Raw genomic sequence first — 11610 nt, 5'->3', positions numbered from 1 at the left:
TTAGCTGTCATTCTCATCAGTCTTCTCGCATAGAATTTTGCATTTCGCAAAAACCAGTCACTTCAAAATAGCTATCAATTCACGTCACCAATGAAAACAAAATCCAGAATCATAATCTCTACTGGGGCAAAAATATACCTTCTACCATAATTACAGCAGTAACACAGTGGGCACTCACGGTTTTCAATATTCTATTGCTATATAGTTGTAAACTTGGATTGAATTTTTAAGGCTCCGCGTAGTAAATCCAAGGTGCCGGTTTATGTCTTCGACACCAAGTTATCAGCAAGTATGGCATCTAAAAGCTGATCATTGATTCCAGCAATTCCCTGTAAGTAAGCATGACACAACCACAGAACCCATGGCATACCCGCTCATCACAACCCTCTGATCTTAAAGTCTAAAGAGGACTGTACATTAACCAAGCAATCAAGAAATAACCAATGTAACTGCCCAAGTAAACTCAGAATTTGGGTCTTAGAAATGAGAAGGCTGGCATAGGTCAGAAACAGTAAAAGTTCAGTGCAAATGACAAATTTAAATGCTCGTCATTGAAAAAACGGGATCATTTATTATCTGCTTGTGTTCATGCAATGAATGACACAACTTTTTTTTTTCCTTGTATGCCTCAAAACTGGATGTTCGCTCATTTCTGTACTTATGGATGCAATCATCTCTCTCTCTCTCTCTTCCTGCTTTTTTTTTTCTCATGTTTTTTGGTTTATTTTCATTTTCTTGTATTAGTATCCAACTAACTATTGTATACCGGGAAGATGACACGAATACCTTTGCCTCCGATGGGAAGCGAGAGCATTTTGGAGAGCAGCATCTACTCTTGCCCCTTCCTGAAACAATGAATCATATAACTTACAGATAAACTGGGATAGGTCCTCTTCATCATCATCCCAAAATCCAATAGAACGGTCGCCATGCTTCTCAGCATCACTATCTTCCCAATCACTCACTGGACTGGTAGGCTCAGCCTCTTCCTCTTCCTCCTCTGCCTCTTCCTCTCCAATCTCAAACCTCCCATTTTCTAGAACATTGAATTCCCCTGATCCATGGACTAATGTCACTGGCATTTCTAAGGGCTCTGCTGAAGGGCATACAACAGCTTTCGCACCAGAATCCAGAAAGGCCTTGATTAAAGTTTGTGTAGGCCCATATGTCCCTGTGCAAATTATAATCCTGTCCCTCCAAGCTCCAACCTAGATGTTCACAAGCCAAGAGGAAATTGCATAAATCACTAGAAAAGACAAAACAACATTGAATTAACAGTATTCTTATCGGCGTTTCTCAACCATTTGCAAGGCACAACACAGCAACAAAATTCAAGCAACAGTTTCTGTGTTAGCCCTTAAGAGTGCCCTGATTTCCCACTCGAGAAAGTCAGGAAGAATAATTATGCTAAGAGAAACATAAACCAATATATAAAAATCTAATCATGCTTTTTATGACTTGACAATTTGGAAAAACAATATGGAAAAAGAAGAGACTTTGTGGCTCAATTATTCTACAAAATGCAAAAGCTTTATGCCTTCTGCAGGGTTTGCCCAGGACCTAGAAAAGTAAAAATTATTAAATATAGGCCAAGGGTAAGGGCACGTCCAGAGAGCAAACAATTATGAGAAAAACACTGCAGTGCAGACTTTGTCCAAATCACTCCTAACAAAACTCTGATTCAGCAGCGCCCCTAGTGGATGTTGGTCTTTTGGGAATAGTCCAACATTACAAGAGAACCACAGAAGGTGAGTTGTGAATTAATTTGTCAAACATCAACCATTTGTTCATCCAGAATTTAAAAATATGTAGAGGCAAAAGGAAGACATTGGAAAATCAAGTTTAGGCCAAAACATACCATCCAGCGAACATCTTCAGGTGTCAAGTGCATAGAAGGAACTGTTCTACGAAACATATATGCCCCAATTTCTTGGTCATCCTCCATGACCTTCAGAAAGTAGCAATGAACATTAAAATGGAGACTCATAATTTGGCGTATCCTACTAATAGCAGCTTGAATGATCTAATAAGAAAAGAAAGAAGTCATTAACACATACCTGTGTCTGTCGTCCTATATAACGATGGATGACATTTCCAACTTGGAAGTATGGTTTACAATGAACTAAATCAGCAACAGTTGAAATATTAGCAAGAAGTGACGCAATCTTCCTATGGCGGCTACGGTTCATCGACAACAAACTAAATTTAACACTTTGCAGAAACTTATCAGCAAGATCTCCAGGTTCAGCAACGACAAACACATCATTCTGCCAACTATAGAAACAAGCATTCAGCACATTAAGACAGCGGCTAAAACTAAATATCAATAAAAAATTTGCAAGTCAAACAACAGAGAAGCATGTTCACCTTAATATTGAGCCTGATGAATCATTTTGAAGGGCCAAATGTACAAGTCCTACTTGTGGCGAATTCTGCAGTTTCTCATGCAATGACCGAACAGGTAAAGAGAGCCGTCTGTGTTTGGGAGACACTGGCGGTGATAAAGCTGTCTTTCCAGACTGAGCTCCATCCAAGCTTAAAGGTGGGACCATGTCAATTCGGCCAATCCTCTGTGAGCCGAAATCAGGACTGAATAGGAGTGGGCTTGAGGGGAAGCTTCCAGTAATTAGAGGTGATGCAAATGGGGATGGGAATGTTCCCGTTGGCACTGTTCTTGCAATTCCAGATGTGGCATGCATGAGAGATAGTCTTATTGCATTGCGGGTACAAAATGACTCAAGTGCCCGAGCATGATGCACAACCCTTCCTGAATCAGGACTGTGCAGAGCTTCAACAAGCAGCACCATACGCCTCCAACCTAGAGAGGGGCTACTCTCATCTAAAATAGTGAAATACCAAAAGATTTCAGATTCAGAAAAAGGAGCATGCCAAATGAGGCAAGCAAGAGAAAAGCAACTTAAGAGAATGTGCGCATCAATACCTGTATTTGATACCTTTGCCTTGGAAAATTGCTGATATTTCGTAACCTCTGAAAGTTTATCGTCATGTTGATAGGGAAAAAGTAGACTCTCAGAGACATTTTTTAAGGCTTCAGAATTATTCTGGACATATTCATCAACTGCAGCTTCCAACTTAAGCCAGATAGCTGGGTCAGTCTCATCCAGCTCCATACCACAGCGTTCATCAACTGCAAGATCAAACCATAGAGGATGCTGACTTAGAACTACAAGTTCTTTCACTAAAACTAGTCTTTAAAGGTAATTTTCAGGTATGAAAGAAGAGGAAGAAGAAAAGCTTGTTAAGATATGAAGAAGATGGAGGGAAATTATAATATCTTTAAAGAATACAGGCAGGTTAGAAAACAATTTGTATCTTGCTCTTATAAACAGTCAACTTAGAGTATACCTGGATTAAAGCGAAAATACTGTATCTCGGGAAGCATGGGTAGCAACGTACTTAAAGCTTCCTCCACTCTGTCCACAGAACATGCACTCTCAATCAACACTTGGCCAGTATCCAAATAACGCCACCCACCTTTCCGGACCTAGAACCAAAGATTTTTTTGTGAATCATCAAATGAAGTGGCAACTTTTGATAAAAAAGAATAGAAGAAGAATCAAATCCCTTTCTTTACATGGGCATGAAGTAGAGTTCGGTCACTAACATCCACAGCTTGGCAGATCAATAAAAATAGCATTACATTCTTCTAGTGTTCTGTAAATAAAGCACAATATGTTCCAATGTTCTAATTCAAGTTTCATTAGTTATTTCATGCAACCTCCTCACACTTTAAGTGCTTCCAAAGTTCTAATACTTCAGAAGAATTTGATTGAGTTCTTAGTGTACACAATCATATGGTGGATCCCATATGCCCTAAATTATAGGACATAGCAACACACAGATTTAGAAATTTCAAGCAAAACCACGACCCATATGAGGAGAATCACCTTTGTTGGAACAGAGCCACACCCAATTGACACCAGGCAGTCAATTCTGGTGTCGGGCCATAGAAGTTGTGCTTCTCTTATAGCAAATATGGTAGGGTTGTTTGCCACTATAGCACCATCTTGCCAGCGGTTTATATCTATTGAATTGTCATTGGTTAGCAAAAATATCACTGATGCAGTCAACTTATACAGGGAGGGGGGAATCTCAACTTGAATAAGCATGTCAAGAGCATACCATCTGAGAAATCATCAAGATAGTATGGAGCAGCAGATGATGCTCTTATGGCTTGCCAAATATGATGCTTACAACTACCAATAAAAGCACTGCGTTTATAACCAACTTGGGCTCCAGTAGTGGGTGATCCGAGCACGTGGACTCCTGAACTTTCTGAAATTGCAAAGGGCACTTCAGGTGTTCCAACAGGATACTGTATGTTGATACCAAAAGAGAGAAAGAGAGAAGATTAGAAGAAAATTAACAAAACCACCGCCAACAAGTATCTCACGGGTATGATTATGTATCTATGCAGCAAAATTTAAAAAGTTACAATTCTTGAGATATAGCCAACATCAACAAAAAATCAAAACCATATTAAACATGTTAAGCAATAGAATTCTCAGTGTCAAACCTGATAATTGCGGAACACAAATGGTTGAGCTGGCAACACACTAACCAAAGTTGATACAACAAAAACTTTGGGAACATTTTTCACAGCTGATTCTATTAACAGGTCTCCATCCTCATCGGCACACATTTCTTTCAACAGCCTCTCGAACTGATCTGCATTGTGCTGCAATAATATATGTTATAGTGTTTTGTTCCCACAGCATCTGTGTTTAACAAAACAAGTAATACATATACAGATATTAAATGAGCATATCATCATATCCTTTTATATTAAAAAATAAGTTGAAAACATGAGCAACATTCTGCAGTTTCCTGGAAGATGCAATTCTATTTATGTTCTCTGGTAAAAAAATATAGTCACACATGTTTTAATATCATTTATGAAGAAAAAAAACCAGGACAATAGAAAAGCAAAAGTTGCAAAAATGTAGAAAAGGATAGCCCATACTTTAGATCCATGCACCACAACTCTAAAACTTTGTGATGAACTTTTGTAAAGCTGATCCAACTTCTCTCTCCAAGTTGCAGCTTCATTATCCTTTGGCACAGGTTCAGCAAAGACAAGTTTCCCTTGAGAAGCAAATTTGCAGAACAGAATGTGAAAAAAGTGAGCAGCAAATAAAACATCCTGAAATACACATGCTTCCATATACACACCAAGATTTTTGTATATTTCTTCACATTGATCCAAGGTCATTAGCTTAATGCCAAGAGCAACAGCCAGCATCCCACCAGTTGATGTCCCACAGATTAGGTCGAACAACTCATGTATTCGCTTTCCAGTTCCCTTCTCAATTGCTTTAAGAATCCGCACAGTTGCCAGACCTTTCATTCCACCTCCATCCATTGAAAGTATACGCAGTCCTTGCTTTGCAACTGGTCGCCCTCTTATGGCACGCCTTAAATTTTCATTTTCTCCTAGAGAGGCACAAAAGGGACAAACCCTTGTAATAATGTTTGGCTAGACAATCTCAAGATCAGGTGAAAAGCGATGAGAAAAATCCAAGATACAAACCAAGAATTGCTAAAGCACGAGCAGCTGCTTTATTCACGCGTGGTTCAGATGAAACCGTCATGTGCAGCAGAAGGTCCTGCAGACTTTCAGAGGTGACCAGAAGACATCGATTTTCCAAGCAGAAGGCCAAATTTCCAACTGCTAATAAAGCTAACCTTTGCACCTGGTGAAAGATAAATCCAGTATTAAATTTCCTGCAGAATTGTACAGAAGCAACAAAAACCAGTTGTGTATCACAAAAAGAAAGAAAGGAACTTGCCTCAGGATTTTTATGAGCACATAACAATTTTAATGATCTCAACATATCCCTAGTCAACATCTTCTGAGATACAGTGTCAGATGAAAATGCCAAGGTTGCCACAACTTGCAACACAGAAATTACTTCTTCCTGGGCAACTGATTTCAGTACCGTTTCAATGGGTTGCAATATGTCACATTTCATCAACTGCATTGCCATGGAAACATCTGCAGCAAGATCGGATAGAGCAGAGCATGCTTGTTTAACCTGAAAGAGTCGAAACTATAAGAGGTGTGCAGATGAACATAGAAACAGCCAAGGTTCCATTTGTGATAGCAAGGATTGTCAACATACCACATGACAGTTGTCACTACTCATCATACTAATAAGCTGCCTCACTGCATTCAGATCTTTCCCAACAACTGCACGGTTTCCTTGGTCTTGCATTATCTTTGCCAGTGTAGATGCCAGCAAAGGATGATGACAAGAAGAAAATCTAAATATGAGAGAGAAGAAGGCACTAAGCCTGTGTCTAGATGCACCAAAATAAGAACTGTTCTCTGTCTGCGATTACCAAAAAATAATTAGCTAAACAAGTTTAGAAGACATCCAGGAAAAAAAAAAGTTCACAGTTACTACATGACCACTACCTCTATCTGAACATTCACTAATCTCAAACTTTCATCAGCCTCAATCCTGATATTAGCAAGGGACAGATGTCGAAGTTTGTGTAGAGGTAAAATTTCAGGAAGGAATTCCAGAGGGTTACCAAATAGCCTGAGAATTTGTAACTCAGCCATAGCCCTGCCATTAAACTGGAGACAAACATTAGGCTCGAAGCAAATTGTAGTTTTTCAAGCTCTATCAAACAGGAAAAATGCAGCCAAGTAATACTAATTTGCTGATAAAATGACCTGAAATCAAGAAGAGGCCGGACAAGCTTGTTGTGTTCCAAAGACAATTCCACCAGTTCAACACATTGCCCCAGTTCTACTGCTCAGAATTCCAACCAAGATCACACAAACAAATAAGTTAAATAAAACAAATAATGGCCTACACCTTCTTTAGTCCTAATCAAAAGGCAGGTTATATTTTTTTTTTCCAAGAAATAAATACTATTGGATGATGCATATTACGATCAGATTCTTACCAGGAACTGAAACCAGCTTGTTGTAATCAACAGCAAGAATTTTCAAATTCTTCAGTTAAATAAAACAAATAATGGCCTACACCTTCTTTAGTCCTAATCAAAAGGCAGGTTATATTTTTTTTTTCCCAGAAATAAATACTATTGGATGATGCATATTACGATCAGATTCTTACCAGGAACTGAAACCAGCATGTTGTAATCAACAGCAAGAATTTTCAAATTCTTCAGCTCACCAAGCTCGGGTGGCAAAACTGAAAGCCTATTATTATCAAGATAAAGCTTCTCAAGATTCGGCAATTGAACTATCACAGCTGGCAATGTCTGCAGATAAAAACCCAAGTCCAGTTACAAACAATATAAGCAAGAAGCAAACGCAACAATCTTATCCGTACAACACACCTAGCTTTAAGCATTGAGCTTATAAGAGTAGCTATATCACTCATTTAATTTTACTCACAGTGAAGATTTTTAACAGAGAGCACCAACTAACTAGTGAAAAGAAACTAATCCAAACACCAACCCACCTCCCAAAACTCCCACGGAAATAAAAAGAAAAATCATCATGCATTCACCTACTTACAATAAATTACTATCGCAACAGATCTCCCAAAACCCAAAATAGCAATATGAAGTTCCAACTTTTACGTGACACTCTCGGACAAAAACATAAATTGCAAAACCCCAACATCAAAACCAGAAGACTCTAAATAAAGAAAACGGCATAATCTCTCTAAACTAAGCTTAACTGAGTAAATTTCATTTTCTAGCATTAACATGTCTAATAATGCAAACCCACATTTTCTCATCATTCAATAGAAGAACAATCCTTTAACCAAACTAGCAGGAATTGAAAAGAAATCCATCACGCATTCGCCTATCAAAAATTCTTTCTTTCTTACTGTCAACATTCACTTCATAAATTAACAAAAAAACTAACAGGAGAGGAAACATTTGAGTCCTCACCAACAATCCACAACCGGAAAGACTGAGCAAAGTAACTGTCTTCCAATGGCGACCACCATCAGATCTAAACAACCGAGTCAATACACCAACTCCATCACTCTGTTGACCTGATCCACTCTTACCTAAAAGCACCCCTCTCAATTCCTCTCTCTTCTTCTCCACCTTCATCTCCACCTCCACTCTTCCCTCCTCCTCCTCCGCTGCCTTCAAATCCACCGTCACACAATCCTGCGGCGCAGGCAACGCAACCATCAACTGCGACTGTAACCTCAACGCCACCTGATCCTCATCATCCACTGCATTCCAATCCAATTCAATTCTAAACCCTACCTGCTCCTCATCCTCCGCAGCGACCTCCGTCGCAATCTCCTGCGGCGAAGATGAAGGCGTTAATGTGGTGGAAGAGGAGGAGGAGACGGTGGAGGATGATGTGGAGGAACGGTTGAGTTCCTCACCGAAATCTTCGGTTCCGTAGTTTAGTGTTAAGCGGAGGACCTCTGATGGACGTTTCCAGCTGAACATTGTTGTGATCTGATTTTGATCTGATCAGACAGTTAAGAATCCCCGTGATCATGATCTAGATGCGAGTGAGTTGCATTATAGAATTATCGTGTTACAATGAATTGAAGAAGAAGAGAGTTCTTGAGTCGTTGCTATTCTTGTAATGGTAATAAGAAGCTTGTGGTTTCAATTTCTTTTTCGTTACTCGGCGTGCAAACTTGGTCAAGTGGCGTGGCGTCGTTTTGTTCATTTCATTTTTATTTTAGGTTTTAACCATAGTTTTCATTACCGTCTCATGCCCCGTTTATTTTTAATTAATTTAAAATGTTAATAACAAAAGTAAATTTTAAAAAATAAAAAATAATATTTCCCTAAATTTTCAAGTAAAAGATATTTTAAAAAATAATTACTATTAAAATGCTTATGCTTGATATATATATATATATATATATATATATCGAGATTAAATTTATCTTTTCAGTTGAGTTTTTGTTAAATGATTTACAACTTGTTTAAAACATGTAAATTTGGGTTGGAAATGAGATGAATTCTTTTGTATTGATATTCTATAGGATGAAACATGAAGAATAATAGCCGGGAAGAACACACTGTTAAAGAGAAAGTTGAAGGTTAATGAAAGAAATCTGGATATACACAAATTGAGGTGCGATGTTCTTGAGAAAACTAGATTTTCTTAGCCAATTTTAATGGAATTCTATACTGTAAAATATCAAAGTGACCGAGTCCATGGATGAGGTCTAAGTGACCGAGTCCATGGATGAAAAAAAAAAGTAAGAGTATTGAAGCAATGCCAAGGACTTGTTCTGCAATGCCACCTACCATCATGACAACGATGACTGGCAACGCCATATCCAAGCCTTTGGAGTTGTTCTTAACTCTCTCTCTCTCTCTCTCTCTCTCTCTCTCTCTCTATATATATATATATATATATATACAACATTCACAGTGTGAAATTAAAAAGGCAAATTGTACTGCGATATGTTTTTTTTATCGATGGAATAATTAATGGAATGATCAATAAAATTATTTTATTCATAAATTTATCTGTAATAATTAATTTATGACTTGATAATTGATTATATTCTCGCTTCCCCCATATCTATCTTGCTCCTTATACAATTTTTTTTCTGCAACAAACAACAGAAACAACCACCCCTCTCAGTCTCAACACACCTCAACCTCTCACAGAAAATTCGGCCACCACAATACTTGATTTGTCAGCAACCATGTTCTAATTCAAATTTTATTGAAGATTCTTCACCTTAAGTAAGCAAATCCTTTCTTTTTTTATTTGAATATAATTTTAAAATGTTAATTATTTTTGTATATTTTTGTAGTATATGCATTTTGTTTGGATGTTTACTCGTTTTATAGTTTTTTTCTTATACAAATTTGTTGTATAGATTTATGATTTGTACATGTTAGGGTTTGTTTTAGATTTTGTAAAATTATATTTGTTTGTAAATTAATGAAACTTATATCGAATTTTTGACTTAGATGTTTTGTAATGAAATAAATAATAGCTTATTTAACGGGTCCATTTTATTTCCTTGTCAATTTTATTGCCGAGTTGAAATTTTTGGTAAATGTGTAAAAATTTAAACTTATATAGATAATTGATAATGAATTAAGATAACTATTAAAATAGATTAAATAAATTTGAGCTAAACCAATACTTTTGCAAATTTATTTAGTTAACGTATTAATACATGTGTCATCATTATTTAAATAGATTTGATATAAACAATGGATGATCATTCATGAATGTATCGAGATTCACTCCAAGGGTTGCGGAGGATGAATTATTGTAATGGGTTCAAGGTTTTATTAATTACACACTATCTAATCCGAGAAATATTAGTGGAGACAGTATTCAATGATCCATGCAAGAGATGTAAGAATAAAAACTTTCTAGATCCAGATGTTATAATGATGCATCTTCTATAAAATAAAATAAAAAGGGGGGGCTCATTGAGAGATATTTGTGTTGGTATGCACACAAAAAACCATATGTTCCTCACAATACCATGTTAGAAAGGATAGTTAGGTCAACTTTTAGTACTAGCAACATGTATAAAGTTGTAGATGACAATAGTAATTCTTATAGGAATATGGTTAGTTGGTGAGTTAGTTGATCCATATTGAGTTGCACCATCTAATAACTTAAAAGAAAATTCAAATTTTCATGTTGCCGAGAATATTTTTGTTGATGTTGACGCTAAGAAGTTGAATGATGTTTTGAGCTTTAACGGATACACACATGGTATTTTTGTCAGTTATATAGCAAACTTCTCGAAGGAAATCCAACAGAAATTTTTAAATGATGATGAAAGTTTTTTTGGCATATTTTTTTATTTGTAAATCCATTTGTAAATTTATTACCGACATACCAGAAATTACCGATGAAAGTTTTTCTAATGGACTAGTTCTGTCTGTGAGCCTATCAGTAAAATACATACTAATAGATTGTGAGTTTAAATATTGACAGAAATTCCCATCAATAAAATTGTTAAATTTGATAGTGTTAGATGATCGAATGACTTAATTCTTGTCTATCCATGCAAGCTCTTACAACACATCAATTACTAAAATCATTTTATCATAAAAAAAAATTAGAAGAAAAAATACAATCAATAACACACACACATGAAGGAATACATTATAGCCTAAGACAAAAAGCACATTGGATTGCAACAATGTATTTATGTGTTTGCCCTTCTCTACAAAACACAATGACCTACTTGATGGGGGTACTATTGTTTTTTTTTTACATCCATTGGTCATTAGCAAATTAATTAAAATGAATTGGTCTATACAATTGACTTTAGCATGGTAAAATAACTATGGTACCTTTAAAAACAAAAATATATATAGCTCTTGTCCAAAGAAGCTTTTTCATCTTTTTATATTTTTAGCATAGTAAAAAGATAGATTTACCTTTAGAATAAAAAAAAACTAAAAAAAATATGAAATTTACCGAACTTATTAAATCCAATCAAGAAGATGATTTAAGTCTCAATTTCTTTTAGAAATACTTTCATCACCTTAGCATTTTTTTTATGTTGGAAAAAAATTATATCATATACACATGGATAGATATGGATACTTCAATAATATCATATATAATTAAATATTACAATAAACTGAAATTACACATTTAAAATACATCAAATTTTTTTTGAATTT

The 11610-nt window shown here is 36.2% G+C and overlaps 1 protein-coding gene across 2 annotated transcripts; it reads right to left on the bottom strand.

Moving 5' to 3' along the window:
* Window positions 1-551: 551 nt before the first annotated feature.
* LOC133698530 (phospholipase A I-like) lies at window positions 552-8632 on the bottom strand. Of its 2 annotated transcripts, XM_062121479.1 has the most exons (18): window positions 7903-8632; window positions 7113-7260; window positions 6704-6782; window positions 6440-6593; window positions 6144-6353; window positions 5811-6056; window positions 5552-5714; window positions 5194-5454; window positions 4985-5106; window positions 4538-4699; window positions 4144-4336; window positions 3909-4045; window positions 3367-3505; window positions 2942-3148; window positions 2368-2839; window positions 2058-2274; window positions 1859-1948; window positions 552-1208 (listed from the first exon to the last, which is right to left on the bottom strand). In XM_062121479.1, the coding sequence occupies exons 1-18, from the start codon at window positions 8422-8424 to the stop codon at window positions 756-758; spliced, it is 3975 nt and encodes a 1324-aa protein (XP_061977463.1). In that variant the 5' UTR covers window positions 8425-8632; the 3' UTR covers window positions 552-755. The 2 variants fall into 2 exon arrangements, with proteins under 2 accessions (XP_061977463.1, XP_061977464.1); XM_062121480.1 differs by lacking the exons at window positions 7113-7260; window positions 7903-8632 and having other exon boundaries at window positions 6440-6604.
* Between the last annotated feature and the right edge of the window lie 2978 nt (window positions 8633-11610).

This window comes from Populus nigra, chromosome 7, assembly GCF_951802175.1.
Source record: "Populus nigra chromosome 7, ddPopNigr1.1, whole genome shotgun sequence".
In the NCBI taxonomy this organism is placed as follows: Eukaryota; Viridiplantae; Streptophyta; class Magnoliopsida; order Malpighiales; family Salicaceae; genus Populus; species Populus nigra.
This window is presented reverse-complemented; position numbering and strand designations above follow the sequence as displayed.